Source organism: Anoplophora glabripennis, unplaced genomic scaffold, assembly GCF_000390285.2.
Source record: "Anoplophora glabripennis isolate ALB-LARVAE unplaced genomic scaffold, Agla_2.0 scaffold492, whole genome shotgun sequence".
Taxonomy (NCBI): domain Eukaryota; kingdom Metazoa; phylum Arthropoda; class Insecta; order Coleoptera; family Cerambycidae; genus Anoplophora; species Anoplophora glabripennis.
In genome coordinates, this window is record NW_019417200.1 from 238665 (window position 1) to 266420 (window position 27756).

Sequence of the window (27756 nt, forward strand, 5' to 3'; positions counted from 1 at the left end):
AATTTCTTTCACAATATTTGTATTTGAATAACCTTGGTATTCCATTTAAGAAACTAGGCATTTGTTAACTACTGATTTGCTTTTATGTATTGTTGTCCATATAAGCTTTGACCCATTGTTAAACGGCTCAACGGTCATTTCTAATTATTTACAGTACTAACACAATGTTCCCTGCAGGGATAAAGCCTAAACTCACCACTTTCTCTCTGCTCCTGAGTACTCCCAGTTTCCCAAATCTGACGTGAAAGGGGGAACAGTTGTAGGAGCCATCAGGTTGTTCCACCACGATTACGTCTATGGCACCGGTGAGGGTTGCACCATTGATGTCATTGTAGAACTCCTTGAAGTTCGAGAAAAACTTCATCATACCGTGCATCTTGTTCAAATTATTACACCACTCGAGCCGAATAGAAAAACTCAGTTTATGTTTTTCCTTGCATCGACTACACTGCCATAACTAGCACAAAACCGACCGTTCAAGGTTCCCATGTAAAGTTCAAGTCCAATTTATAAAACAATAATATCACAGAACAGTCAACCGTCGTGTTATCTAAACGATGTTTCACTTGTGAATGGTAACGCGAAATTTCGAAGCGACTATTTTTATACGACGTTTTTTATCCAGAGCGCGTGTAGCGCTGTGTACCTGAAACAAAAAAACAGAAAATGTTATTGTTGTGATGCCCATGTGTGAGGCGGTTTATTATAATGTTTATTTTCGCAACGAGATAACTCAATTCCTTGATGTAATCAAATTTCTGATATAACTGTTACTGACGCTCTCAGATAAAGACGATTGTTTACAAATACTTGTTGGCAAATGTCTTTTAAATGACATTTTGTTGACGTTGATTCGCGTGTTTAAAACATGGCAATAAACTTTTTAATGACCTGAGGATATAAATAAATAAATCAGTCGCTACCGCCTACTGCACTAGGGAAACTTCTAACAGTAATTTTTTATGCATTCCTTAATAATCATTCATTGCATTTTTTAACACAACTTGATTAATTTACATGCATTTTTCAAAGCAATGGGTCGATTGAAAATGGAAATACATCCAATTTCACAACACTTTCCATTAGGGACCACGAAGCTGGAAAAAACCGTCTCAAACCAAATTGATCGTAGCTGAAGACGAGGAGTCGAGGACGATGTCCCAAAGGACCGATGTCCTTAGAGTCCCAGTGCGGTGACGCAGAACGCGCGACGGGAAAATTGGAAATTTCACCTATATTTCCAAAATCCCGTCGTCGCGCTCAAAATCGCTCTAACCAGCCACAAAACGCCCTGTCAATGATAGTCGACGTTGACGAGGACCGTCAATAGCACTTTTCAAAAATTTTTCTATTCTATATGCAAATATCTATAACGATATCTATTGTCAGGCAGAAAAAATAGCCAAACGAGTTTAAAGCTGACAAAACTCTTCAATCTGCCTGCCTAGATTAGTCGTTAGTCCTATCTACGGCTCAAATAGTACACAGCTCTTAAAATTCCAAAAACAACAGCTTTAAAACTAAAGTGAAAATAAGCTTCAAAAAGTTTAGAGGCGCTTTACGGAGGCAGCAAATAACTATTACAAAATAAAGTGCTCCTTAAATTCGGTGCAAAAAACAGGGCCAGTTAAAACCTTAAAACTTGAACTCCAAAAGGAAGTGAAGTGCCCAAGTGCGTCCCCGGAATTAAATTAGAGCGTGGATCATTATCCTGACGCCAACTACAACGTGCTGAAGGATGATAAGATTTGGCAAATCCAAGGAACTAATTGAGATCTGCAGCTAGTTACAGAGCCTAAACTAGCTATTCCGCAACATGTCGCCTAACGTGGGGTCCTATCGCTCAATAAGCCAATGCCCAATCTTTTATTTCCATAGGTACCAGCTCGAACTATCTCGATTTTCTTACTGGTTGGATAAGCTCAATCTTTCGGTAACATGACAATATGTATGTCTTCCACGTTCTTTCAGTATATAGACTTAAAATTCATATTATTATGGACGCACCATTGCAAAAAAAAATTATACGAGTATATTTTCAAAACACAATTTATTTCAAATTCAATCACTCTTCATAATGTGTGTCTGTGTACGTATGATATTGATAACATAAATAATGCGTTTTACATATTTTTTACAAAAAGAAACTTAACTTGTTTCTAAAATTTACTGCGTATGTTACTCTATTATTCAATTTGCAAAACAAAACATCGTTATACTGCTACACGTGTCGACACACTTTCAAACATCACAACAATCATAATAATCGTACGATTATCAGGTGACGCAAAAAGCCCCAAGCATACAGAATTGTCCATGAGGCGATTTTAAGTCAGTGCCAATCAAGACAGGAGTGAAAGTTGAGGTTTCATATTTAATTCATTCGCATAGGAGACAAGTATGTGCCATCCAAAAGTACATGAGAGCTTTTCGTCTTTTTAATTCGATCTAGACGGAAGGAATGACGGCGTACTTCCGCAATTTAAAAAAAAATACTAAAAATTATAGAAATGCAGAAGTTCTGTATTTAAAATATATTTTGAACATAATAAGTATGATTATCCACAGAGAAAGATGTCATCTTGATTGATGTTTTTTCTCCGGAATACAAAGTTTCTTCATAGGGAATTGATTCCTTCTGAAGAATTCGAAAGTATATAAATATGTATATTTTTGTAACTACAATATTTTGGCCAAGTTTGTTTCTTTTTTGTAAAAATATTCTCTGTAGGTTTTTAAAAATTTTTGAATTATATTATTACTATTAAATACATAGGCATATATATTCTTTACACCTCCAGAAAATCATTTATAGGTTAGTTCTTACATATTCCTTTTTTTAATTTTGGAATTCCTCTTACAGAATTTGCGGAAGCGAATGAGTCATAATTGTATAGCTTCCTTATGAAAATAAACCTATTTAGATGAAATAACTTTAGTTGAATTATTCTGCTTACTTACTTAAAGTTACATATCTTCAAAAAAAATGTATTTTATTCCACTTTTATTATTATAAACTTGTGGGATTTTTTGATTTATTTTTCGCCAGTCCATGGTAAACATAGGCTTATTTTTTACCTAAAGTTTAGAGGTTGCTGAGAATATCTGAAACAATTCCGTTTTTTTGCGTATTTTGATTTACCTTCTTTTACATTTTGGACAGAGTAGCACTTATGATTTAAAAATGCATAAAATATTTAACTACTTATTAAAGTTCTGATTTCTAGAGATAATACAGAGATATTTTCTTTATTTTCATAACAAGCTTTGAGTACCCCCTTTTAATGGTCAAAATATAAATATGAAGCCACGTGCATTACAAAGGAAATCCACGAGTTATTTGGCAGTGTGGTCTTATCTTTGCATAAATATGCAGTAAATTTGGCGAATCAACAACGTAGATATATAAATATATTTACAGGGACAAGAGAAAAACGGCAAATCAGACAATCCATACATATGTGAAATCGTAAATTATGCGAAACCTTGAAAGCAGATTATAATTTCTTTTTGAGAAAATGTTTGACATTGGTCGAGTTAAATTGTACACCATTTTGGCAACTCGTATGAAAACAATGTTTAAAATATATGATACAAACAGTAAAATATATACAGGGTGAGTAACTATTAGTTGTAAAAATTTAATCATAATTTCTTATGATCAAAACAAAGCAAATCAAATATACCTCGGAACCAAAATACTTCCTTAAAAACTTTCGCTATCTTCAAATAAATATTTTTTTATTTATTTATTTTAAATTGGCTCTGTCACTTCTTAAGAGAGGCGTCTATATGCGCACATTTTTGTCCAGTATTTTAGAAAATCTAAGTAAGTTAGAAACAATATCTCTTCACTGCTCACTGTACCAGTTATATAAATTTTCTTCAGGGATGAGACAATTGACAATACATTCAAAATAAGGAAAAACAGCATATTTTTACCTCGTATATCTTACGTTTACTGAAATTTGCACGGCTGTTGAACATACAGAAAATGGCGTAGGTACAGTACTACAAACATATTTGCACCCCACATAATTATTGAGTATGTAACAAAAGCCGGGACGCGTAATAATTTATTTATTAGTTCTCGGAACGAATGGGCCAAAAAGTAAAATATTTCAGTCAACACAAATTATCGAAAGTTAAGGGCACTCAAGTAGGTTTAGCTTCGTCCTTCGGAGAAATTTAGCAATATTTTTTAACAAGTTCACTTAGACCGTCGCGCCCGGGAGGCGCAAGCCTATGCTGGGACAGAACAAAGAAACCCATATTTTTAATAACACGCGAAACCACGAGAAGAGCGTAGAGGATCCAAATTAGAATTAAATCAAATTGTTAAATTGATAATAATTGGAGATTAATAGATCAAATAGCTGGTTTTTAGGCGGATTTTCCAAGCTATTAAGAATATATTAAATGAGATTGACTAATCCGTCCCGTATTGCTACACGGAATCACTAAAGGAAGGCTAGGGTTACTTGTAAGTTCAGTTAGTCACATTTATATAAATGTCCGGGCAATTAGGTAATTATTAACATAGTATAGTTATACCAAAGCGTCTCGATATTCAGGTTCCCGCTAATAAGATATGAACAAAAACTTCTGGACCCAAGAAATGGGCGTGTCGAAGCGAGGTGTCGAATCTCGGTACGCTGTCGCGTGTAAATAAATAAATTAATAATGTTGTTCGAGCCGTTGTGTCATTATTTTGTTTGTTTGTTTTGTTTATTGTTATTAAAACCCTTCCTGGAAGTTTTGGTGTTTCCTTTTGTTTCTCTCAACTTCAGTATCACCCTGTATAGCCAGCCACTGGATTACATTCTACGTAAGCAATAGAGGGTAAGTGCCTGAAATTCATTTTCTGAACGAACAACATTTCTAAGTTCCTACGTATTAATTAAAGTATAATTACAAAATTATTTTGAAGATCCTTAATATTAAAGAAGCTTTTTGATACTGAGCCGTATTAGGGTTAATTGCTTTGTTTTCGTCAGAAGCTGTGAGTAAATTTTGTACATTTAATTACGTTTCACCCTGTATATAAAGAATAACTACAAACAAACCTATTATTAGTGTTCAAATCACCTAAAATTATGTAGGTATGTATGTGATATTTTATTTCACCTCCTACATGCTTACATATTTTTTAATAGAAAATATTAAACAGTTAAACAATAAATAAATATAAATCTATTGTTATTTGTTTTCCAAAATGCACTCGACTACTTGATAATATTATCAGCATTGTACATACCGTATCAAGTTCATTGTTCCAGTTTTGGTATTTAAAAAATTCACACAGATCTGTTTAACAGACACCCAGAGAGAAGTAGAATTCTATAAGAGAAAGTCTACATAAGAGATCAATTGCGTAATTTTACACTGAGCAACAGAATTACACAATCTTTGTGATTTTTTAATTGTGCCCATTAATCGATGTTTGACATCAGTATAAGAAAAAATTTGCACGAGGTCAAAACACTTCATTTTCAATACATATAAACAGCTTTAGAAAATAAGTAGATACTGCAAATAAATTTCAGAAACTAAAAAATGTATTACGGTAAGTATTTCTAAGTACTAATATACAGGTACCATTTATTTCATTATGGATGTTTTTATTAGGCTATAAAATGCCTTTATACAAAACATAATTTTGACATTTATAAAATTTAAGTGATTTTTATCAACTCAATTATCATTTATGTACTAAATGAAATATTGAAGAATAAGTGTTCCAAATTTGTATTAAATTTTACGATGTATTATATCAAATTTGAATGATTTTATTTATATTTTGACACCTAAAAAAGGGGGTTTAATATTTGTCATTTATCATTCTCCACATTCAAAGAATTCCTCTTTTTCTTATGTTAGAGCGACTAAACGCGCTTCATTTAATTAACGATGAAGTTTTAAAACAATTTTATATATTCTGCCAAATATTTACGGCTTTAGATCGAATATGTTTTTATTAATTTATATAGGAGTGGATTACAAGCAAATAATGATAACCAGTAATAAATATTTACTCACTGAATTTATTAAGTAAATGTTAGCTGTCTACTTAAAAATCTAACATCTAACTATTATCAGAAATTTATTGTAAATAATTTGTCGTTTTAGCTGTAAATTCATTGTCAAAACTATATTGTCTTTAAAATTAATAGAGGAATATGATAAATTAACTGCAGAATAGTTGAAACTGGCATTATAGTTATAAAACTGCACCAATCGATAAATCAATAACTTAAATCTGTTATTTCCTTCTATATAGAATAATCGAAGACAAAGAAAGGAAAATTAATAATGACCTGTACAAGAAGGTATTGAAACATTTACAACTTAACAAATTGATGTGGGTTTTGAAAAGCAAACACTTAACGACAATGACATAATCGTTATTTATTCCGGTCAGGAACATATGTATAGTATGTGACCTTTATATTCATAATAAAGTACTGAAATATTGAACAGCACCTTAATATTCACGTCCATATTGTGATTTTTCAGAGAGATTTTCGAATAACCATGTAATATGGCCTTATACCTACATAGTTATTTTTGATGATAGATTGCATTCGAGAATGCAAAGAATTTAGTAGAGTATCAAACAACATTTTTTCGGAAACTGTATCACACAGTTCAAAAATTACTAAAAATGTAAAAATTAACATTTACAATTAATTGATTTCACATATCATTTACAATTTAATAAACAATCAACAATTCTATTAAGAAAACATACGTTTTTTAAAATCCTGTGTTGGGGGCAGTCAATTATTTCATCATTGGAATTGAATAAAAACATAAAACGTATTGTCAGAAAGTGATGAAGACCTCCATGTGAAGTGTCTGAAGCAGCGAAAAGTGCAATTTCTGGACTTATTTCCAGCACATCAATCAGGCAATATGAATCTGCTTATAAAGACTTCTTGGAATGATGTGATTCTAATAGCTGTTTTACATTGACAATTTATTCATGAATAAATTGACGAAGTTCTTAATGAATTAATTCACAAATTTATTGGTAAACAGTGTGGTTTTACACTGCTACAGACTTTGTCAAGTTTTTGGACACATGAATTAGCTCTACCAACAAATCAAAGAAACAAATAAATTTCAAAAATGTCACCTTTCCACTGATAATTGTAGTGATACACTGCGGTACCGTTTTGATACATATATACCTAAATATTAGTTTTTGTAAGTAACAAATCAGTGAAAACAATGCAAAACTAGTACGACGCCACACAATTATTTACATATTCCAATAACATAACCTCATTAGTGATCTGAGGCTGGAAATCTGTTGGGTTGGTACTTCCGAACTTCACGAAGAAATTGACGAAAATTAGAACATGCTCTAATTCGTCAAGAACTTGATGAATAAATTCATGAAGTTATTTGACAGCAGATTTGGTGCATTACACTTTGTCCAATTTCTTGATAGCGACTTCAAGAATTAATTCATCAATAAATTGTCAATGTAAAACAGGTATAGAAATTAAAAAATGTGTCTGAAAGTGTGATGTTGGCAAATTTTAATATACACGTAAAAGTACAGCCGACAACAGTATGGTCTATATATATTTAATGCTGAAGAGAATACTAAACGTCAAACAAAATATAGATAGGTATAGAGAAATATTCCAAAATAATTCCGTATTTAAAAAATAAATATGTAGCATATCGTCCATAAAAGTCAAAAGTTTTAACAAAAGCAAAGATTGACAATTCTTACGAGAGGCTTGAAAGTAAGTCATACTAATTCAATAGTATTATTATAGATTTGTTGATAAAGTACTTACATTGTTTCAGGTTATTTTAATATTTGGCATACGAGGAATGTAGAAGAAGTGAACTATTAATTTTAACAATAGATTATATTAAGGATAAGGATTCAATTATTGCTGTGAAAATCCAAGATTCACACACTCAAAGAAAATTCATCATTTCCAATTTTGCCCGTATTGAATTATACTGGAAAAACTATACTTTGCGACCAGAATACACCACCAACCACGGATTTTTTAATTAGATATGTTAATGGAAAATTTGTAAATCGGGTTATTGGAATTAACAAAATTATAAATACTNATGATGGTTTAAATTGGGCAGGGCATGTTGGATATCTTTTGAAGGCACTCCCAAGTACTATTTTTTTACTACGCCAATTGAAATCTGTGGTTAGACTTGAGACTTTGATTTCTTCGTATTTTGCATTTTTTCATTCTCGTCTGTGCTATGCGGTGATTTTGTGGGGTAATTCTAGCCAGTCGAATAAGATTTTTTCTTTACAAAAAAAAAGCGATTAGAGTACTAGCAGGTCTGAGCGGCAGAGAACATTGTCAACCACATTTCATTAATTTTGGGATCTTGCCATTACCCTGCCTATACATATATTACACTTTAATTGAAATACACAAAAATATAAATAGTTTTTGTCTTCAGTCAGACATTCACATATATAACACAAGAAACTCTAATGCAATTAGAACGGACCGCTTCCGACTTACAAGGTTAAAATCAAATTCTCTTAACGTTGGGCTTTATAATAAACTGCCAACTACTGTTAAATCGTTAAATCTGAGTTGTTTTAAAACTGTAATTAGGAGGCATCTAAGTCAATACTGTTTCTATACAATACACGATTTTCTTAATACAGACTATAAATAATTGCTGTTATACGTCGCTTCGTGTGAAGTTAGATTGTTTCGGCTTGTTTGTGATGATGTACTCTATATGTTATGTTTGATATACTATATTTTCTTTGTCTTATACACATTTATATGTATGACTGTATTCACATTTGTACCTTTGACTTGCCATAAATGTATATGCATATATGTAACATGATCAAATAAACTTTCTTTCTTTCTATTATTCTTTCTTTCTATCTAAGTGTCAATAAAACATTCGAGTATGAAAATTTACCGCTGTTTTCAATAAATGAAATATCGTGAACTAACAGATATTATTCACAATTAACAATAATTTATGTTTTAAGTACTACAAAGGCGTTTATGGCAACATTCAACTACTATTTCTATCGCAAGTAACGCAATATCTTACGTTTAACGCTGTATTACGTTGTAAATTTGTGCGATATTGATTTACTGCACAATAAATTAAAATGTTTTCATTGTATAATCAAACAAAATGGAGACAGTAAAAATTATCAGTTAATTATAATTACTCATTTTATATTTATTTTGAAACAGTGTAGACTACTGGATGAATGAAGTGTAGAACAAGATGTTAATATGTTGTCAAACGTTGTGAAATTAAAGGAAAATATCAGTATTCTTTTTTCCAGAATAACTGCAAATTTTTTACTATTCTGTCACAATAAAAAAGATATTCCATAAAATAAAAAGATTTTAAAAATTACTGTCGATTTTATGTTCCAGCTATGTAATATCACTAATTCGAGTGTAACATTTTATCATTTTTAAAACAAATATGTAACAACTATCTACCAATTAACAAGAAAACGCTTACTGAAAGTGTTAATTAATATCTATTAAATTTTATTAGCATTTATATGTGGTGCATCAAATTTAAAAATATCCTTAACTTAAATGAAACATAAAATTATAGGTAAGTATTATAGAGTCTATAATACTTACCTAAATAATTATAGTAAGTCTATAACTGCTTTATAGAGATGTATTCTTATGATATGTAGCAAGTTTTCATTGTACGAAATTAAAGAATCTGTACATATGTAGGTATTTATCCATGTAGTCTTGTAAATTTTTCCTTTCTCAATGATAGTTTAGTGTTAATGTTCTTGAATAACTGAACCGTGGACGATAGCCTTGAAAAATTAGTCTCAGGACGCGCCTGTTATAAATTAGATTCATATCCATTATTATGAAAAAAAAACAAAGGCTTCAATCAGTGTTCCTTACTTCTCTAATGAAAACTTAAATTAGATTAAAAATATTTATATTTCCTATTTATAAATGATCTTTTCAAATAAAGTAAAATAGTATGTATTTTCTCTTTGTCATATAGATAATATAGCTTCGAACGTACTTTTTGACATTATGTACAGTGAACATTCAAAGGTAAAAAAAATTACCTGATTACCAGATTAACAAATACCTTCGTTGTACCTTAGTATTCAGACCTATGACCGGTAGACCGAAGTTCAAGTAAACATGATAAAAATAAAATTAGTGAATCATAGACAATGATTTACAAAGGGGATATTTGAAAAGAAACATATTTGATTAAATTTCACAAGTAAATCAGTGAAAATGCCTAAACAATTGATAAACAGAACCTAAATATTTTATGAATAATTAAGCTAACAATTTGAAAAAAATACTGTTTGAAATAATTTAATTTAATTGTGGCATAATTCTAGTTTTTCCTATATGTGTTTTAGTATTTTGTGACCTGTGAAAAAAAAAAATTGAATGCCAAAAGGATCCGCTAAAGGTTGTTTTATGGAACAATTTTTGCCTAGCCATAAATATTACCCGGAAAAAAGCATACAATGACCTTAAACTTATACTTTAAAATATGACATATGATATATTTATTTTTTTTTATTATCTTGATTAAACTACAGATAAATACAGAATAAAACTGTTTACTGCTTCTACTTTCATGAATTTCATAAGTATGTATTTTAAAATTAATTGAAACGGCCCCAAGATGGGGTGGAAGATTACGCCTGAACGACGAGGAATGATGAAATAATTTTTTGTCACCAGGTGCATAGTTACGAGATCCATATTCTAAAAATATTTTCATTATACAGGGTGCACACAAAAGTCCGTGGCATACCAAACATATGTTTTTTTAAATGGAACACCCTGTATTTGAATCCTAAAATGAATTCTACCCATTACTACGATGTTTTTGAGATGATGGTTGATGAGTCTAAAGTTTATAGTTTTAGAGAAAATGGCGCTTAAACTTGAAAAACTACCCCCAAATCAATCAAATTCCTCCCCCATCTAAAGTAGTAAATAGTAATATTGGTATTGATTTTCTTTATTTGTTATTGATTTATTAACTACTAGTCCAGTCATTATAGCTTTTTTTCGGGAAAAAAATACTATTAGAAGTTTCTCTGCCGAATATTGTTCAGAAACGGGTTATAAACAAAATATCAAAAAATCAACTCGAGACTAGTCGAGAAACTTTGTTAAAACAATGGTCAAAATTATGGAAGTGTTTTTTTGACTCGCGTAAAAAACTGTTATTCATAGAGAAAAACGGTTTATACAAAAAAGGTAGGTATTAAATAAATCTGTAAAATAAGACAAGTCCCAATAAATTCCGATAATTTGTTTATGCGCAAGAGCTCAAAAATGGTCGAAATTTTCCGCTTTTTTCAATTGCTAATAATTAATGCAATTTTCATCGCAGACACTTGTAATTCAGGATTTTTGAAGCTTTTTGCACCCTTAATAAGTGGTAAAAATTTCAGCCCAAAAACTTCATTAGCTTGGCGTTGGCGGAATTTGTTATCTAAGAAGATGCTATTTTCAATTCATTTTTCCCAAGCTCACAGGCGTTGTAGGGTTTCGATCATTAGTTGTTTTTGTACCTAAATAGTTGTATTGACATATGCATTTACTGATAATTTAATTTTTCAAATTTAATTTGTTTAAAAATGACTGAAAAAATGTTAATATTTATTACATCGTTAAGCGCGCATGCTAAGCCTCGCCTTCCCCACTCGTTCGCTAGACCAAGTAATAGAACGCATCGCCGCTATCTTCTTTTTCGAAATTAAATAGTTGAATTCACCTTAATGTTAATGTAGGACATGAAAATATAGCTCTTAATGTATACTCTCTCCAAATTTCGGCTCTTAATATTAATAATTAAGGTCACTGCGATTAAATAAATAAAAAAAATTATCTCAGCTTCTAATCAACTTACAACAACGATTTTTTTTTAAATTCGAAGAAAACTAAAGTAAAGAGGTTACTATTTTATTTTATAATAATTACCTATCTTAACAATTTAATAAATATTAACATTTTTTCAGTCAATTTTAAACAAATTAAATTTGAAAAACTAAATTCTCAGTAAATGCCTATGTCAATACAACTATTTAGGTACAAAAACAACTAATGATCGAAACCCTACAACGCCTGTGAGCTTGGGAAAAATGAATTGAAAATAGCATCTTCTTAGATAACAAATTCCGCCAACGCCAAACCAATGAAGCTTTCGAGCTGAAATTTTTACCACTTATTAAGGGTGTAAAAAGCCTCAAAAATCCTGAATTACAAGTGTCTGCGATGAAAATTGCATTAATTATTAGCAATTGAAAAAAACGGCCATTTTCGACCATTTTTGAGCTCTTGTGCATAAACAAATTATCGGAATTTAATCGGACTTTTCTCATTTTATAGGCTTATTTAATACCTACCTTTTTTGTATAAACTTTTTTTCGCTATGAATAATAGTTTTTTTACGTGAGTCAAAAAAACACTTTTCCATAACTTTAACCACTGTTAAAACAAAGTTTCCCAACTAGCCTCGAGTTGATTTTTATATATTTTATTTATAACAGGTTTCCGAACAATATTCCGCAGAGAAACTTCTAATAGTATTTTTTTCCCGAAACAGGCTGTTTCATGTCTATAATGACTGGGCTATACTGTATATTTTGTGAATGTAACCCTTCCTTTCTTTTAAAATCAGTTCAACAAAAAAATGAGAAGCTACAGTTTACTGACATCATAGCCCTGTTACTAAATGTTGAAGTTTTGGTCGTTATTTCACAGTTTGTTTCAGTTCTTTGAAAAATCAAAGTTTTCCGATGATTTCCTAAGAAAGTATTTTATTGAAGGGTATCATGTGCCATATTTTTTGAAAGCTGGTTTTATTGCCTTTAACATGGGCAAATAAAATTTAGGGCGTTCCATTAAAAAAAAAATGACTTTCGAGTGAAATAGTCAAGCTCCATCACCCTGTATACTAGTCAGTGATTTTTGAACCAGTCAAGATTCATTATTATACCCAAGGATATGGCACATATTGTACTAGGTTTTGTTTTTTGACAACCTTTTTGGATGGGGAGGAATTTGATTGATTTGGGGGTAGTTTTTCAAGTTTAAACGCCATTTTCTCTAAAACTATAAACTTTAGACTCATCAACTATTATATCAAAAACATCGTAGTAATGGGTAGAATTCATTTTAGGATTCAAATACAGGGTGTTCCATTGAAAAAAAAAACATATGTTTGGTTTGCCACGGACTTTTGTGTGCACCCAAAAAATTATTTCATAATTCCTCGTCGGTCAGGCGTAATCTTCCACCCCATCTTGGTTGCACCACCCTGTATGTATAATATTGAAACAAATGAAATCAAACAATAATATAACGAAGAATTGTGTCTATATTATAATAGTTCACGTTTTTGCAGATGTTACAATACTGTATAGGTCAACGAACAATAAAAATTTAGGTGTCTACTGTAAGCAAAAGAGCAGAAGGAGAAACATTTACAGAGTTCAGGGTTTTTAAAATAATTGCTAAATATTACCATACCATAATTTTTTATAAATTATTCTTAAATAAAACACTAAATATTTCTACAGGAAAGATGTGAATCCTTTTTTAAGTATCAATCATTAACTTAAATTTACAGCAAATTTTCATTTTTACTACCGTGTCATCGCAACTTTGTCACACATGTCAAAAGGCGTAATTTAAATAATCAATACCTGATTCAAACACCCAGGAAGTCTCGTACGTGATATTTTAGATACATTCTAGTGTACAATGAAATAGATAATTTTAATGACACTTAAAGTGCCAATAAGGATTCTGTTTTAATAATGTTTGTTGATATAAATTTAATGTATGCACTTATTTGGAATCTGATCATATTAAAATTAGTTTATTTACATAAGAAAATAAATACATATTGAAATATACTATATAATTCTGTTTTGTATTAGGTACCTACTAGCTATACATAATTTATTAATTCGTTGAAATTAAAAACTTACATTATTTGGAAAGTTTACTAATTTTTGCTAACAAGAAAATTCTCAAAAAAATTTGAATTATCCTATATATTAAATTATATCCTCATACTAAGATTTGCTCTCATCTTTTCGTAATTCGTAATATTTATTTATAAAAAATACAAAAAGTGATTATTTTTGGCAACGATACAAAGTGACTTAACTCGCTTCAGCTCGATTTTTGGCTACTAAAATAGATAATCCCATTTTAGCATTATTTTTGGAGCTTCTACGTCTACGAAAACCGACGTAACTTGCCTGCAAATTCCATGCAACTTGTGAAATGAATGAGGCGAGTTTATGAGCATACAGATAAATAAAAAAATTATTAAATAAAATAGGATACTATTACAATGAATTATGTCTAATAAGTACAATTGAAATATTTTTTTCACAAATTGTCTTGAAGAATAAAGATCTGCAACAGCCATCTATTATTTCGTAGCTATTAAATTAAGTTGAAAAGAAATTGTTATTAACGTAATCAAGAAAGCGTTTATAATACCCCATAGTATGGAAAATCAGAATAACATAATACAATTTGTCATAACAACTACATTATATTTCTTGTAGAATGTAGCTCCAACATTAAATCTTATTTATAATTGTATTTTTAACCTAATTTTCAGTGACTTGTAACGAATTCTACAATAATGTAGCGTACGAATTTAATTCATATGGTTACTGGGAATATTTATGTTGCGATTTGCGATTCATGCAATGCGGGACATACACAAAAATTTTCCCAATTACCAAGTTAGGGTCGAACATAATTTTGGCCACGGTTGCAGAGTGACGTTTTAAAAGAGCAGGAATGGGAACGATCTATTTAATTTGTAGTTTTCACTTAGTGACGAAAAATTTATCTTTAATTAGTCATCGGAACGGAACTGACGTCGACTTTTTAATTATAACACTACTGTATATCGTACAAATATGATGTACCTTAAATAACCTGGCTATGATCTATTCGGGCTCTGCGGAAAGATATAGAACTTTTTACATAAACTTTTAAATTCTAAAATAGATTGTAACAATATATTACAAACAAAATTACAAGTTGTATACTTGAAGTTAATAACAACTTAGGATGATTCACCTTACAAATTATGAATATATTTTTTTCACATATTTTTGTCTTTTATTAAAACTATTAAGTAATTTTTGTGTAGATATTAGTATATTTTTGCATAAATATTTTCTTTTATAGGATCAGAATGTTTTAATATTTGTTTGGTTTGGAAAATATACGTCGATGACAAGTTTTATTAACGCCTTGTGTGTATCATATAAATCGCTAGAGAGAAAATTACTACCTATATTTTTTTACGTTCTTTCAACTACTACTCGATCAGTTTATTAAAATTAGCATAAAAAAAATTGCCCAACCGATCATCAGTACTGACTACTGACCCGATTTGTAACGCATTTTGTTTTTTCGTAATATGTTCTATAATGTAACTTGTCAGTCAAGATAAACATGTTTATGTTAAACCTATGTTTACAAGATATAAAGAAACTATGGAATGATGACTATTAAAAGTTTTTTCTTCATTATATCAGTACACTAAATTCATATTCTACTGATAATTATTTCCTTCGTATTTACATAAAAATGAAAAAAACATTATGATTTTAATACTAAAATTATGTTTGCATATAATGGGCATGTAATACAGTATGCAATTACAAAATTCTTACAATTATCTCACATAAGTCTACACCAAGTAAATTTCTCTATATTTTAAATTAATTTTTTTTTCAATTATACAAGGTGTTCGATTTCCTTTGGCGTATTGCGTATTTTAATTTCTTATAGTATTTTAAAATCTACTGTGGACTTGATATTTCTTTTAAATTGACGATTACATCCTCAAAAATATCAAACACTTCCGAAATGCCATTTCACCATTCGTTCAAGCATGAAAAAATCTTTCTGCGTTACTTCGAACAGAAAAAGAATAATTGCCGACCTTAAAGATTCTAAGCTTTGCAGCATGGATAACACGATTTTCTAAACAATTTTCGTTATATTACAAATCCGTTTGACAAATGCAAAATTTAGTTTCCTTTCGATTTTATTAAGGTATATTGGGGTCTATGTCTTAAAGTTTACGAGTTGTTCAAAGTTTCTTTTTTTTGTTAGCTATTTACGTTAAAAAATGATGCACTTAAGACTTGTTTGCAGTCCAAAATTCAAACTCAAAAAATTTTACCGGGTATTGCGTTTAAAAATTAAGAAATGCAACATCCTATACAATGAAAAATAATTTTAAAATGTGAACAAACTGATTTAATGCAACTTTTATTTGAAATATTTTTTATACAGGGTGTCCGGAAACTAAAATGACAAACGAAGACAGCAAATTTTAGGGATGATTTTCATATTGATTTAACATAAATCGTCTTATCCAAAAATGCTTCCTAAGGGAGGTAGGCCTCTTTCAAAATGAGCCTGACATTGTTTTTTTTAATTGTCCAGATCACTGTTTATCTAGATTTTAGAAGGATCAAATTTAGGTTATGTGTTAACTTTTATACGGATCGCTACTTGATGTAAACATCTTTTAATTGTAACTATAGACTTCACATTTGGGAGGGTCAACCGGTATTTTTAATTATAATTTTTCATCTTCTACATTTTTGTATTTTTAATTATTCTAATTTAAAGATTCTATTCTAGATTAAAGAGGTACCTACTTTTGTCCTGAGTGACTAGGGTGAACCGTAATGTCAAAAGGTCATATTCAGAGTCCTACATCCCTTAAGAAGCATTTTTCGATAAGATTTATGTTAAATCGATAAGAAATCGTCCCTAGAATTTGCTGTCTTCGTTTGTCGGTTTAGTTTCCGGGCACCCTGTATTATCGATATCGATATTAAATTGGAGAATGCATGTACCCGCTTATGATTTATTATTTTATTTCGTCAAATTAGAGAATAAGCTCTCAACAAACGCTTTGCTTATTTAAACAAATATTTACAATTTGTTTTGACATTTATTTTTTGGCACGTGTTCTAAATTTCTCCTGTTTAATGTTGTTTTTCGCCCTTGAATATTATCGATTCACATTATTATAACTTATCACTGTGCGTTCGTGCTCTCCATCAGATCTGCTTGTCACAAAACATTTTGTGTTATTATCAATAAAAATAACAAATTCCAAAATCGCTTACAGTGTAACTGTGCAATTTGCATTTTCTGATGGAGTATATTTAAAAAAAGAAAACAAAAATTTATCTAGTTAACACGTAAGTTTTTTAAATTAAATTACAGTTCTTACATTTAATTTTTAATTTTAAAGTATATCTTCGAAAAGTTCAATTGGGAAATACGCAATACAAATAGCTTCATTGGTATGGATCAGAAATAAACATTGAAAATAGTGTATCTAGCACTAACAATATGTAGTAATCTTTAGTAAACATGTTTATTACATTGTGTTTATTTACTATTTGAAAAATATGAAATTAAAATTCTAGAATGTGTTTACAACCTTGATTCCTGATACGTCAGGTCACACCTCCATTTCAGACCAATGTAAAGGCGTAGAACCAACAATAATAGACAAGTTTGTTCAGCAGTTCACTTAAGTGTATTTTTTCAAATAGTAACTTTAGACTAAACAACAACGTTTTATCACTTATTTATTCACATTGATTGATGTAAACAAATAATGAGCTCCACAAACTGGCTGCCTACATTACCCAGAGTTATATGATGAATAATTTTATAGCCATAATATAACTTCCTGCCAAATAAAAGTGTACCAACTCGTGTGCGCAGAACTATACAGTTCACGTTAAAAATGCCAGGGTTTTATTTGATTGTTTCGGTAGAAATAAATTAAATAATTTTTAACTTTTTCATGAATTTTAAGTAAATATGGATATTATGTCTTGATGAAACGATGATTAAAATCGAAATACCACAAATTTTATTTAATTAACCAGAAATCGTGGTTATTTACCGTTTTTTACGAGATACTCGGTATAGTACAAGAAAGTAACTAAAATATTTAAGTAATAAAAATATAAACTTATTGTGTATACATACATATAACGAAATACTTATTCGCTACTTTCACTTTTGTCAGATTTGAAATTAATAAAAAAAATTCTAATCGTACTTAGAATTGTACCGTTGTGGTAAATCCGCGTTTGTCTCTTATACTCCGCGGTCGAAATTATAAAGAGTGATTCAGACATAATATAAAAACACTATTACCGTAATGCGTATAAAATATAAAATGATTTTTATACAGTTCAATATTATATATCTTTGTGCTGCTCGCTACGCACATCGACAGAATCTCGTCTATAGACAGAGTTACACTGAACGTCGATCTATGTCTTTTGCACTTGGTAGGGAATAGGGAAATGCTTTTTTAGTTGGGTGAAAACGGACTTGATTTACGAGTCCTGAGAAACGTCATAGCATAAGCGTAGACGAGGTGACTAATTCCATGACAATAATAAATTTATAAATTAAAAAAACACAACTGGGACGTTTTAAAATGATGTAATAATTAAAATGGATCAAAGTGCCGGTCATAGCAAACCGTAAAAAATATTAGATGTTATGTTTTATTATCTTTTTTTATTTTATATATATTTTTGCGTTTTACGCAGACACGCCAATGGATTTTCGTTCCCGGCACGCTTCATCCCCCTTACTAGTCCAAAAGCTAGCGATTAGTCACTCTCTATAATTTCGGCCGCGGAGTATAGGTTATTGAACAGAGGATTTTAAAAGGAACTATATGACGTTGAAGGTTTTTTTTTACATGAATCGCTCAAATGGTCATTTTAGATGAAAAAACCGCGGAGTGCTATTAACTTAGAGGGTGGAAATTGGAGATAGGGGTGAAAATGCTCCCTTTCAGTTTTTTAATTGTAGCTCGAAAACGAAGCAAAATTTCGCTGTAGTTCATAGGAAAAATTATTTATAGAATTGAATTTCCCATGGAAATAGCTTATTTAAAAAATTAAAAGAAAATTTTATCCAAAAAAAATCGTTAATAAACAATTTGAAAAAAAGCAAAAAATTCGATTTTCTGATTTGTTTTACTTATTTGCCTCTAGTTTTTTTTTTTAAGTAGAGATAGGTATAGGCATTACTTCATAGAAAAAAGGTAGATAAAATTTCCTTCAAAACAAGAGGTTGTAAAGTATTTTTGAATGAAAATTGACTGATATATGGCTGCTCAAACTTAGGTAATTTTTCGATTTTCGTCGCGTTCATCCTTAAAGTTTTAATTCTAATTTTTGGCAAAAAAAGGAAGGAAATAAGACATTCAAGGATTTTCATTACATGACTTGTTCGAAGGGTCATTGAAAATGAAAAAACCGCGGGGTGCTATTAAATTAGAGGGTTGAAATTGAAGATGGGGTGAAAATGCACTTTTGCAGTTTTTTAAATATAGCACGAAAACGAATCAAAATTTCGGTATAGTTCATAGGAAACATTTTGTAGAGAATTGAATTTCTCATTGAAATGACTTATTTAAAAAATATAAAAGGAATCGTTAATAAACAATTTTAAAGAAAGCAAAAAATTAAGTATGTATTGTTATTAGTATTAAGGATGTATTCCAAATTACGAAAATAAATAGTTTAAAGTATGGAGTATGGAATATTAAGAATGTATGTACCTACCTATAAACTATAATTTTCATTTAGGCAAAATGTATACCTATTTTTGCGTTGTAACAGGGACGTTGATACCAATTGAAAGAGATTTANAATATTTAATAATGTATATACAGTGTGTCCACGGATGAGGTTGACAAGAGGAGAAACTCTTTTATTTTTGACTTTATCGAAAAATGTCACTCTTTATAAAAAGTTGCCCCCCGAAAAAATGAGACTGTCACACAAACATCTTAGATTAGATATACAGGGTGTTCATAAATTAAAAGAACACGAAAATACTCAAGAGAAAAGTACCAATACATATTTATTATTTTACACAACATTTTTATAAAACAAATCTGTTTATAACCACAAATAATGTTCTAATACAAATTTTAAAATCAAAATTTCAATTCTGACTCGTATGCCATATTCGATTTTATATAAAAAAAAACTAATTGTTAGTGTAATATCAAACAAATTATATTACATTTAAAGAAAGGTGCAATATTTTTTTTTATAGAAGTAACGAAGTTGCGGTTGATTTTTTAAATTGAATTATTTTCAGTGATATTAAGCTTTTCTGTGTCTAATAGTTTCCAAGATCCCTGTGTGCACTGATAATTAAATTTGGTTCACAATCAGTAAGAATTCTAAAAAAAGATATGGAAATATTAATAGCAAAACAAATTCATAATTCTAAACCAACAATTAGTACATACGAGTCGTAGATAATTTACTTTTCAGCAACGTGACATCTAGTGACGCATCTTGTAAATAAAGCCGATTACAATTTGAATTAGAAAAAATATTCTGATGTTTTCCCGGGATTTCCAGATATGTGAAATTCCCTGATAATTCCAGATTTTCCAGATTATTATACACCCTGTGTATCACCATACTAAAGTTCATATTTCAAAAGGCACTTTAGTATAGACGAGTGACACTTTTCATGAATCGAAACAATACTTTCAATTAAGAGTGTAAATTTTTTTATTTTGAAACAGGTAGGTATGGGATATTTTTGATAACAACATAAATTAATTCGCAACATATATATACATTTACCGTTACGCCGTGGCCTTTTCAAGGAAAGAGAAACTTGCTGTATTGTCAAGTATATGTATGTTATGGTATAAGTCAGCCAATCGTAATGAGGTTTCCAAAACATGCTGTTTCAATCTATCCAATGCGAGCACCACATAGTCTCCTGAACATGAGCTGATTTTAACATGAGACTATTAAATGCATCGGATTATCGATCTTTTTCTGGGCCATTTTAAGTTTAAATGATAATATGGAGAAAATACGTGTTGCGGTTATACCTAGATGGCTTAATATCAAGAAATTTTCATACGAATAGATATCATTTATGTCAGTGGTCAATATTCAAAAGAAAATAGCAATTTTATAGGTACAGTCAAGGAAATTGATAATTATTTGACCTTGAACTAATTGTGTGGAAAATATACAGAATTCTTAGGAATAATATGTTGATGACAATAAATTAAACTCATGAAGAAATTAAGGTGGCCATATCCCTGGCCGAGAAATGGTGAAATTTCTGGCATTTTTAGGTACTGAAATCTTGAAAAGTAAAACGTGTAGAACAAAAGTAAGCACAAAAATAAAATCCTTGATGTTTTGTTTATTCATTGTTACCATTTAAATTTACCCAAATAAAATAATAACTACAAAAAAAAACGTTTGTAAAACATGCGTTTTTTGTTATCCTAACCCCACATTTTAAGAATCATTTTTACGTACTTATAAATAAAAGTAAACAATTTTATATGTAGGATTAAGCAAGTAAATGTTATAAGAATATTTACATGTGGAGTTATATATAAAAAAGTTAGTATTTTCGTAGATTTCAGTACCTAAAACCTTGATGGTTTGATCGTTTTTTGCACCTGTTTATTCGTTTTACTGTGGCGTCTTTGAAAATATTCAGGTGGCATGACATAACATTCCTATTATTTGATAAGCTTTAGATTATTCAGTTATTAAATGTGTGAAATTATTTGTCTCTGCGGAAAACACTATTTAAAGAATATGGGGCCCTTAATTGTAATAGAACTAGCTCTAATTCTCCAATTTTTTGTTTAGTACCTAGATTCCGGTTATATTTTGATTTAAAGATATAATGTCAACATTGACCGTGATAAAAATCATTAAACATCTCTTGGAGTTACTCATTAAATATATTTAAGTTGCTTTCTTCTCCTTCCCTGCCCTGTCCTGTAACCCACCAACGCCATTTTGCCACAAACAAATCATTCCCTAATACCTAGGTATTATACCTTCTTAGATTACTAGTCATTATAATACATTTGCAATATTTTCAATAAATTCATGGTACACATTCGTTCCGATTTTTAATTTAAATCTCTTTCAATTGGTATCAACGTCCCTGTTACAACGCAAAAATAGGTATACATTTTGCCTAAATGAAAATTATAGTTTATAGGTAGGTACATACATTCTTAATATTCCATACTCCATACTTTAAACTATTTATTTTCGTAATTTGGAATACATCTATGTAACATTGCGATCTCATGATTAGTTCTCGAAAATAATAAATTAATATAAAAATAGTGTTAAAAAATAATACTCAAAGTTTATTGAGTAGGTACTTAATTATAAAAAACATTTTGAAATATTCTCCAATTTAAATATAAATATTTAGATCATACGATAATTACTCAATTCAATTCTGCAGAAGATTATTCTATTTTATTACAGACGTAAATATTAACACAATAATGAATTTCTGTACTCATGCTAGAAATGAGAAACAAAGCTAAATAGGTATACATATTTTGCATAGAAGATTGTTAAATCGAATTAAAAAAGATAGGTATAACGATATACATATTTATTTTCTTTTAAAGGCATAATAAGTATGAATACCTATACGTTTATATTAAACAAGTTTAAATAAAGTATTTAAATGGATTTGTAATTTGCAGAATTAAATTCATAACATTTTAAGATTGAAGATAATAAAAGATGCCTGGTATCAAGACAGAATGCCAAGTTAAATTAAGTAAGATGGGTATGAGAACATTTCTTCACCCCTGAACTGCATATCAAAATCTAAACAGAAAATTTCTTTGTCGTTAGGTAATTCCCAGTGTATTGCAGTGTTTGATAATACACAGAAGACAAGATAAAGCGTATATTATTTTATTTAGTTATTAACCGTGTCTATATTCTTTTATCAAAATTTAAATAAATAAAAAAAATTGGTTTAAAAAACTATAACAGAGGAGAACGTTGGAAATGTATTATTCCTAGCGAGACAAAGACATGGTATACTATCGATCGAAGAAAATGTCAGTATTTTTTGTTATTGATTTAGAGATAGTTAGTTAAAATTAAAGTAAATTACAAGACTCACCGACAAATAATGGTTTCAAAATATGTCCCTTCGTATGTACAAACTATACTACTTATATTATGCACCACAAATACGACTGCAATGGTTTAGTTTAGAATGATTTTGGATTGAATCACTCACTTTTTTGCACAATTTATTGTGACAGAACTGTCAAACGGTGAGGTAGGTAGGAGGCGTAGTTCTAAAATACCTTCTTAGAAAGTTAACCACAATCCCATCGTTTAAATTTCGATGACAGCCTGTTTATACATATTACACCTACTACTGAACTTCAGACTTTGATCTACGTTTACAAGAATACCCATAAAAGCCTTCGAGAATATACTAACTAGTACATATATGCTGGAAGCAAACATATATTATGTGTTTTTCATACACAAGCGTATTATTGACTGCATACATTTTTATACATACAACCTAACCTCAACTTTATTTTAAATAAAGCTGCTTCCTGAAAATGTCTAATAGTTCTGATGATTCCTCTTTATTTAAATGTTCTTTCGGCCATGTAAGTAAGCGAAATAATTGTATATTTACCATTTCTCAACTACAATTTTCTTTAGGATATAGTAAAAGAAGCTTTGAAATCTAAATTTATGAACCCCAAGAATAAAATATCTGATGATGCTGTTGAATTAATATCTGAAATAGCTAAAATTATAGTTATAGAAGCAACACTTAGAGCAGTCGATCAAGCAAATTCAGAGAATAAAAAGAAAGTCAGTTTAGAACATGTTGAAACTATTCTTCCACAGATTGTAAGTAAATATAATTGATCTTGATCGACATACTGATCTTTAAAATCTGACTTGTTTCAGATGTTGGATTTTCCTTAAAGAAGAAAACCTCGTAACTTAATAAATTTTATTTAAATACCTATATAGACACATTACAATTACATTGTTATTACTGATTATAAAATGTTCCTTAAAATAAATCCATATCATTAGAGCAACTGATATCCAAAAAATCTTCTTCATAAGTATTAACCGTTTCTCGTGATGTTCCAAGGCAATCACTTCCATTTAGAACAGGTTGTGGTACACTGTCCATACCGTCCCCACTATTTTCATGTCCATCTGTTTCAGGCGTAGGAGGAGGATTGATAAAATCTGTCTCTTCTGTTTCGTCTTTAACTTTTCTTGTTGGATTTTGGCACGCCAGTAGTTCCGCTCTTGTTAATAAATCGGGTAATAATTTGGCTTTCGATGCAGCTGAAAGCAATAGCTATATATTATTAGAAAACACATAAACCAGTGAGTGTAACTAAAAATTGTACTCTTTCACTTACCAATCTGGCATTTTAATTTCGTATTCTTTTCTTTTTGTTTAATCTTAGCATTTTGTTTATTTCTTTGCCTTTCATCATCAAAAATTTTTTGTTTTTGGTCCAGGGTTATATGATAATCATGCCTTACTAAATATAGAAAAACTCCACCTGGTGTTCGTCTTCTCGTTTGATTCTATAAAATAAATAAATAAATACATTTGTATACAGTGTGTTCCACTTTTAGCAGAGCCACTTTGGTATTTCAGAATGGATGGGTTGATCTTCAATTTTTATTTTTAGTAGTACTTGATGAGAGGACTCCATACTATTCTATTCCAAGTTTATGACCTAATAGCTATTTTACATTGATAATTTATTGATCAATTAATTCATGAAGTCGCTTCATCGAAAAATTGGACAAGTGTAATGCACCAAATTTGCTGCCAAATAACTTCATGAATTTATTCATCAAGTTCTTGACAAATTAGAGCATGTTCTAATTTTTGTCAATTTCTTCGTGAAGTTCAGAAGTACCATCCCAACAGATTTCCAGCCTCAGATCAGTAATGATGTTGTTATTGGAATATGTAAATAATTGTGTGGCGTCGTGCTAGTTTTGCATTGTTTTTACTGATTTGTTACTTACAAAAACTAATATTTATATGTGTCAGAACGGTACCACTGTTGTATCACTACAATTATGAGTGGAAAGGTGACATTTTTGAAATTTATTTGCTTCTTTGATTCATTGGTAGAAATGATTTATACGTCAAAAAACTTGACAAAGTCTGTAGCACTTGTAGCAGTGTAAAACAACACTGTTTACCAATAAATTTGTGAATTAATTCATGAAGAACTTCGTCAATTTATTCATGAATAAATTGTCAATGTAAAACAGCTATTAGCTTGAAATATACACCATGTCACACCTGCAAATTTCAAATATACGCTACGTCGAGAACCGCGGCGTTGCCGCTATCATGCATATGGACGTTAAGTTAATCAACAACAGCAGTTTGAAGGAGAATTATTATAAATTATGTATCTTACAAGCACCTAATCGATTTCTACGAGCTGTCATACGGTTCCTTAGATATCGGTTTCCTATATATACAAGTTGCTGTAAAAACTGTTTGTCAATTGCTGCGCATTCTAAGTGGAAAGACCAAAAAAATCTGCATTCTCATAAGACTGTACTAAATCATAAAAAATTATTTTATTAATATCTCGTCTCTTAGGTATCCAAACTAGTCATAATTTTTTTTGAGGGTTTTCTTCATATATTAATTTTTTTATAAATATTTGTTCGTCAATTCCAAATCAGATAAACCTCCTTAACTAAAATGTGGATTTTTTTGGAAAACAATAATTTTGTTTATTTACTTTCATAAAATTTTTAATATGAGGGACATTAAAAATTTGGAGCTCATTTCATACATCTCAGTAAACCGTTTTTCATTTGCAAATTTTGAAATTCCAAAATTCTTTAACCGGCTCTTAATAACCCCACGTAAAACTAAAATAATTTCATTATCCTGTTATGTCTTCTCCTATGGGTGTAAATTATTTTTGCTTTGCTAAAAGCAGCACTAAATGAAAGCATCAGTAGAACAATTTTAATGATTATGGTTCAAGACAAATTTAGCTTTGCATGACACCATGAAATTCTCAATACAACTCTTCATCTTAGATTAAATACTTTTGTGATAGATTTTATTAAGCTATCTAGGCTTGATCAGAGAAAACAGAATAAGTTCTTCATAAATAGGATCAGTTTTATAAAAAAATTAAACATTTAGCTTTGACAACTTTCTGAATATCCATTATTCTTTAGGCCCAATAATCACAGGAGGCTATTCTTTGATTAATGTCAATAATTTTATAAATAGTTCATATGAAAGTTCTGCAAGTTATATCGTTACTTGGGTATAAAATTCTATAAACAGTCAATGCTGTTCACAGGTTATTATTACTGGAGTGATTGTCCAGCTTCTCAAAATATGCTAATGGTAAGTAGTCATTTACTGAAATGAGTGCTTATTGCCATCACTATTCCAAAAACTGCATTTTAAAAATTATACTTACTAAAGTAAACACCCAGTGAAAAAAATTTAATTTTAATATTAAGGCTTCCACAAACGAGTGCGATACAGGCAGGTTTGTGAGTTATGCAGGTATCCCAATTGGGATACTTTCAATTCAATTAAGCTACAATTTTTTTTTTCTTAAATATAATTTTTGGTAAACTATTCTGGATACAAAAGATCTTAAGTTAGGGTAAAAACAAACATTATTAGAGAGGTAGGTTTTAAGAGGTCCATGCTAAATCAACCTATTTTCTAAAATTTGAAGTTGGTGCTGCTCAAAGTGAAACACATGCATAGATATCTATATAAATAAATTGAGAAAAAAACGTAATTGTAAAAAAATTATTTTCTTACCATTATAAGCATTCCTCCTTCTCCCTCAATTCTTTTTGTTTCATTAAATAAATCAATTGCTTTTTGTTTCCCCATAACATTTATTACTTTCACTAAAATCAACTAAATATTAGAATTTAACTAAATAAATATCTGTATGTATAATTGACTTCACAAGATAATATTTTGATTTACTTAGCTTTAAATTTTTTAATATTTCATACAAAAATTTATTTACTTACAAATTAAATCTTCCTTCTCCTCACACAGTTTATTAGCCATATCTTTTGCCATTTCGTCAGCACTGCTATTTAAGTCAACAGCCAAGTCTAAAATTATTCTTTTAGTACCCTTCAACTTTTCTTCACCATTTGATCGTTTCCGTTGCCTAAAGTATATATTTTTTCTGTCATCCCTTGTTCTTTTGTTACTTTTATTTTGCTTTGAGTCATCATCGTAAAATCTACGACTTAATGTATAATCATAATATTCTATGTTACGAGATCTATCTTTTGTTGTTACATCACAGCAGTTTAGTGTTGCAGCTAGTACTTCATCTTGTTCCCTAGAACTCCAAATATCATATTTTTTCCGTTTTGGATTTTGTGGAGGTGGTTTCGGTTTTAATTTTATTTTAGGTTTCTTAATTCGCTTAACGTTTGGGTCAGAATCACTATCACTGTCACTAGATTGTAATTCTTCCTCAGTTTCTGAAGGCTGGTCAATTGGTAACCTCGGTTGGGGTTGATTGGCCGAGTAATTTGAGGGTCGTTCAAGGGGTGTGTAGTTATTGTCAGAGTCATTAGAGACCTAATACATAAACAAGGTTAAATATATTAAGTATATATAAGTTAATAGTTATTGAACAATTACCTCTCCCTCTTCTAGTTCAATTTCATCATGATCCATGGTTAAAATTGAAATGATACTATTAAAAGTATCTTAATTTCGCTTTACTAAATTCAAGCTTTAATGTCAAGTTTTACGTTTAGCAAATCTAAAAATGTCA

General features: G+C 29.9%; 3 protein-coding genes across 9 annotated transcripts in view; 1 reads left to right on the forward strand and 2 right to left on the reverse strand.

Moving 5' to 3' along the window:
• The window catches only part of LOC108909763 (phosphatidate phosphatase LPIN3), a 46889-nt gene extending 23742 nt beyond the window's left edge, over window positions 1-23147 (reverse strand). For 6 of the 7 annotated variants that reach the window (XR_001964425.1, XR_001964426.2, XM_018714179.2 and 3 more), the window contains exons 1-2: window positions 23058-23147; window positions 197-646 (exon numbers count right to left, since the gene is read on the reverse strand). Coding sequence is in view for 5 of the 7 variants with exons in the window: in XM_018714179.2 (XP_018569695.1) it covers window positions 197-376 (180 nt within the window). In the remaining 2 variants the exon portion in view is untranslated. Of the gene's footprint in view, window positions 1-196; window positions 647-17514; window positions 17534-23057 lie in introns of those variants that run through there. The other variant, XM_018714176.2, reaches the window with a different exon arrangement.
• Window positions 23148-23401: 254 nt separating this feature from the next.
• LOC108909765 (centromere protein X-like) lies at window positions 23402-24016 on the forward strand. Its single transcript, XM_018714182.1, has 3 exons — window positions 23402-23565; window positions 23621-23815; window positions 23876-24016. The coding sequence occupies exons 1-3, from the start codon at window positions 23515-23517 to the stop codon at window positions 23891-23893; spliced, it is 264 nt and encodes an 87-aa protein (XP_018569698.1). The 5' UTR covers window positions 23402-23514; the 3' UTR covers window positions 23894-24016.
• On the reverse strand, window positions 23908-27756 carry LOC108909764 (phosphorylated adapter RNA export protein). The gene is made up of 5 exons (XM_018714181.1): window positions 27621-27756; window positions 26990-27557; window positions 26769-26860; window positions 24349-24520; window positions 23908-24271 (listed from the first exon to the last, which is right to left on the reverse strand). Exons 1-5 carry the CDS (start codon window positions 27654-27656, stop codon window positions 23985-23987), a joined length of 1155 nt encoding a protein of 384 aa, XP_018569697.1. The 5' UTR covers window positions 27657-27756; the 3' UTR covers window positions 23908-23984.

Excerpts from the sequence above, each read along its gene's own strand:
- LOC108909765 (XM_018714182.1), top strand. The coding sequence starts at position 23,515 with ATGTCTAATAGTTCTGATGATTCCTCTTTATTTAAATGTTCTTTCGGC. Across the intron at positions 23,566-23,620 it reads TTAAATGTTCTTTCGGCCAT|GATATAGTAAAAGAAGCTTT; the intron begins GTAAGTAAGCGA and ends AATTTTCTTTAG.
- LOC108909764 (XM_018714181.1), bottom strand. The coding sequence starts at position 27,656 with ATGGATCATGATGAAATTGAACTAGAAGAGGGAGAG. Across the intron at positions 26,861-26,989 it reads GGAGAAGGAAGATTTAATTT|TGAAAGTAATAAATGTTATG; the intron begins GTAAGTAAATAA and ends AGTTGATTTTAG. Across the intron at positions 24,272-24,348 it reads GAAATTAAAATGCCAGATTG|CTGCATCGAAAGCCAAATTA; the intron begins GTAAGTGAAAGA and ends TATTGCTTTCAG.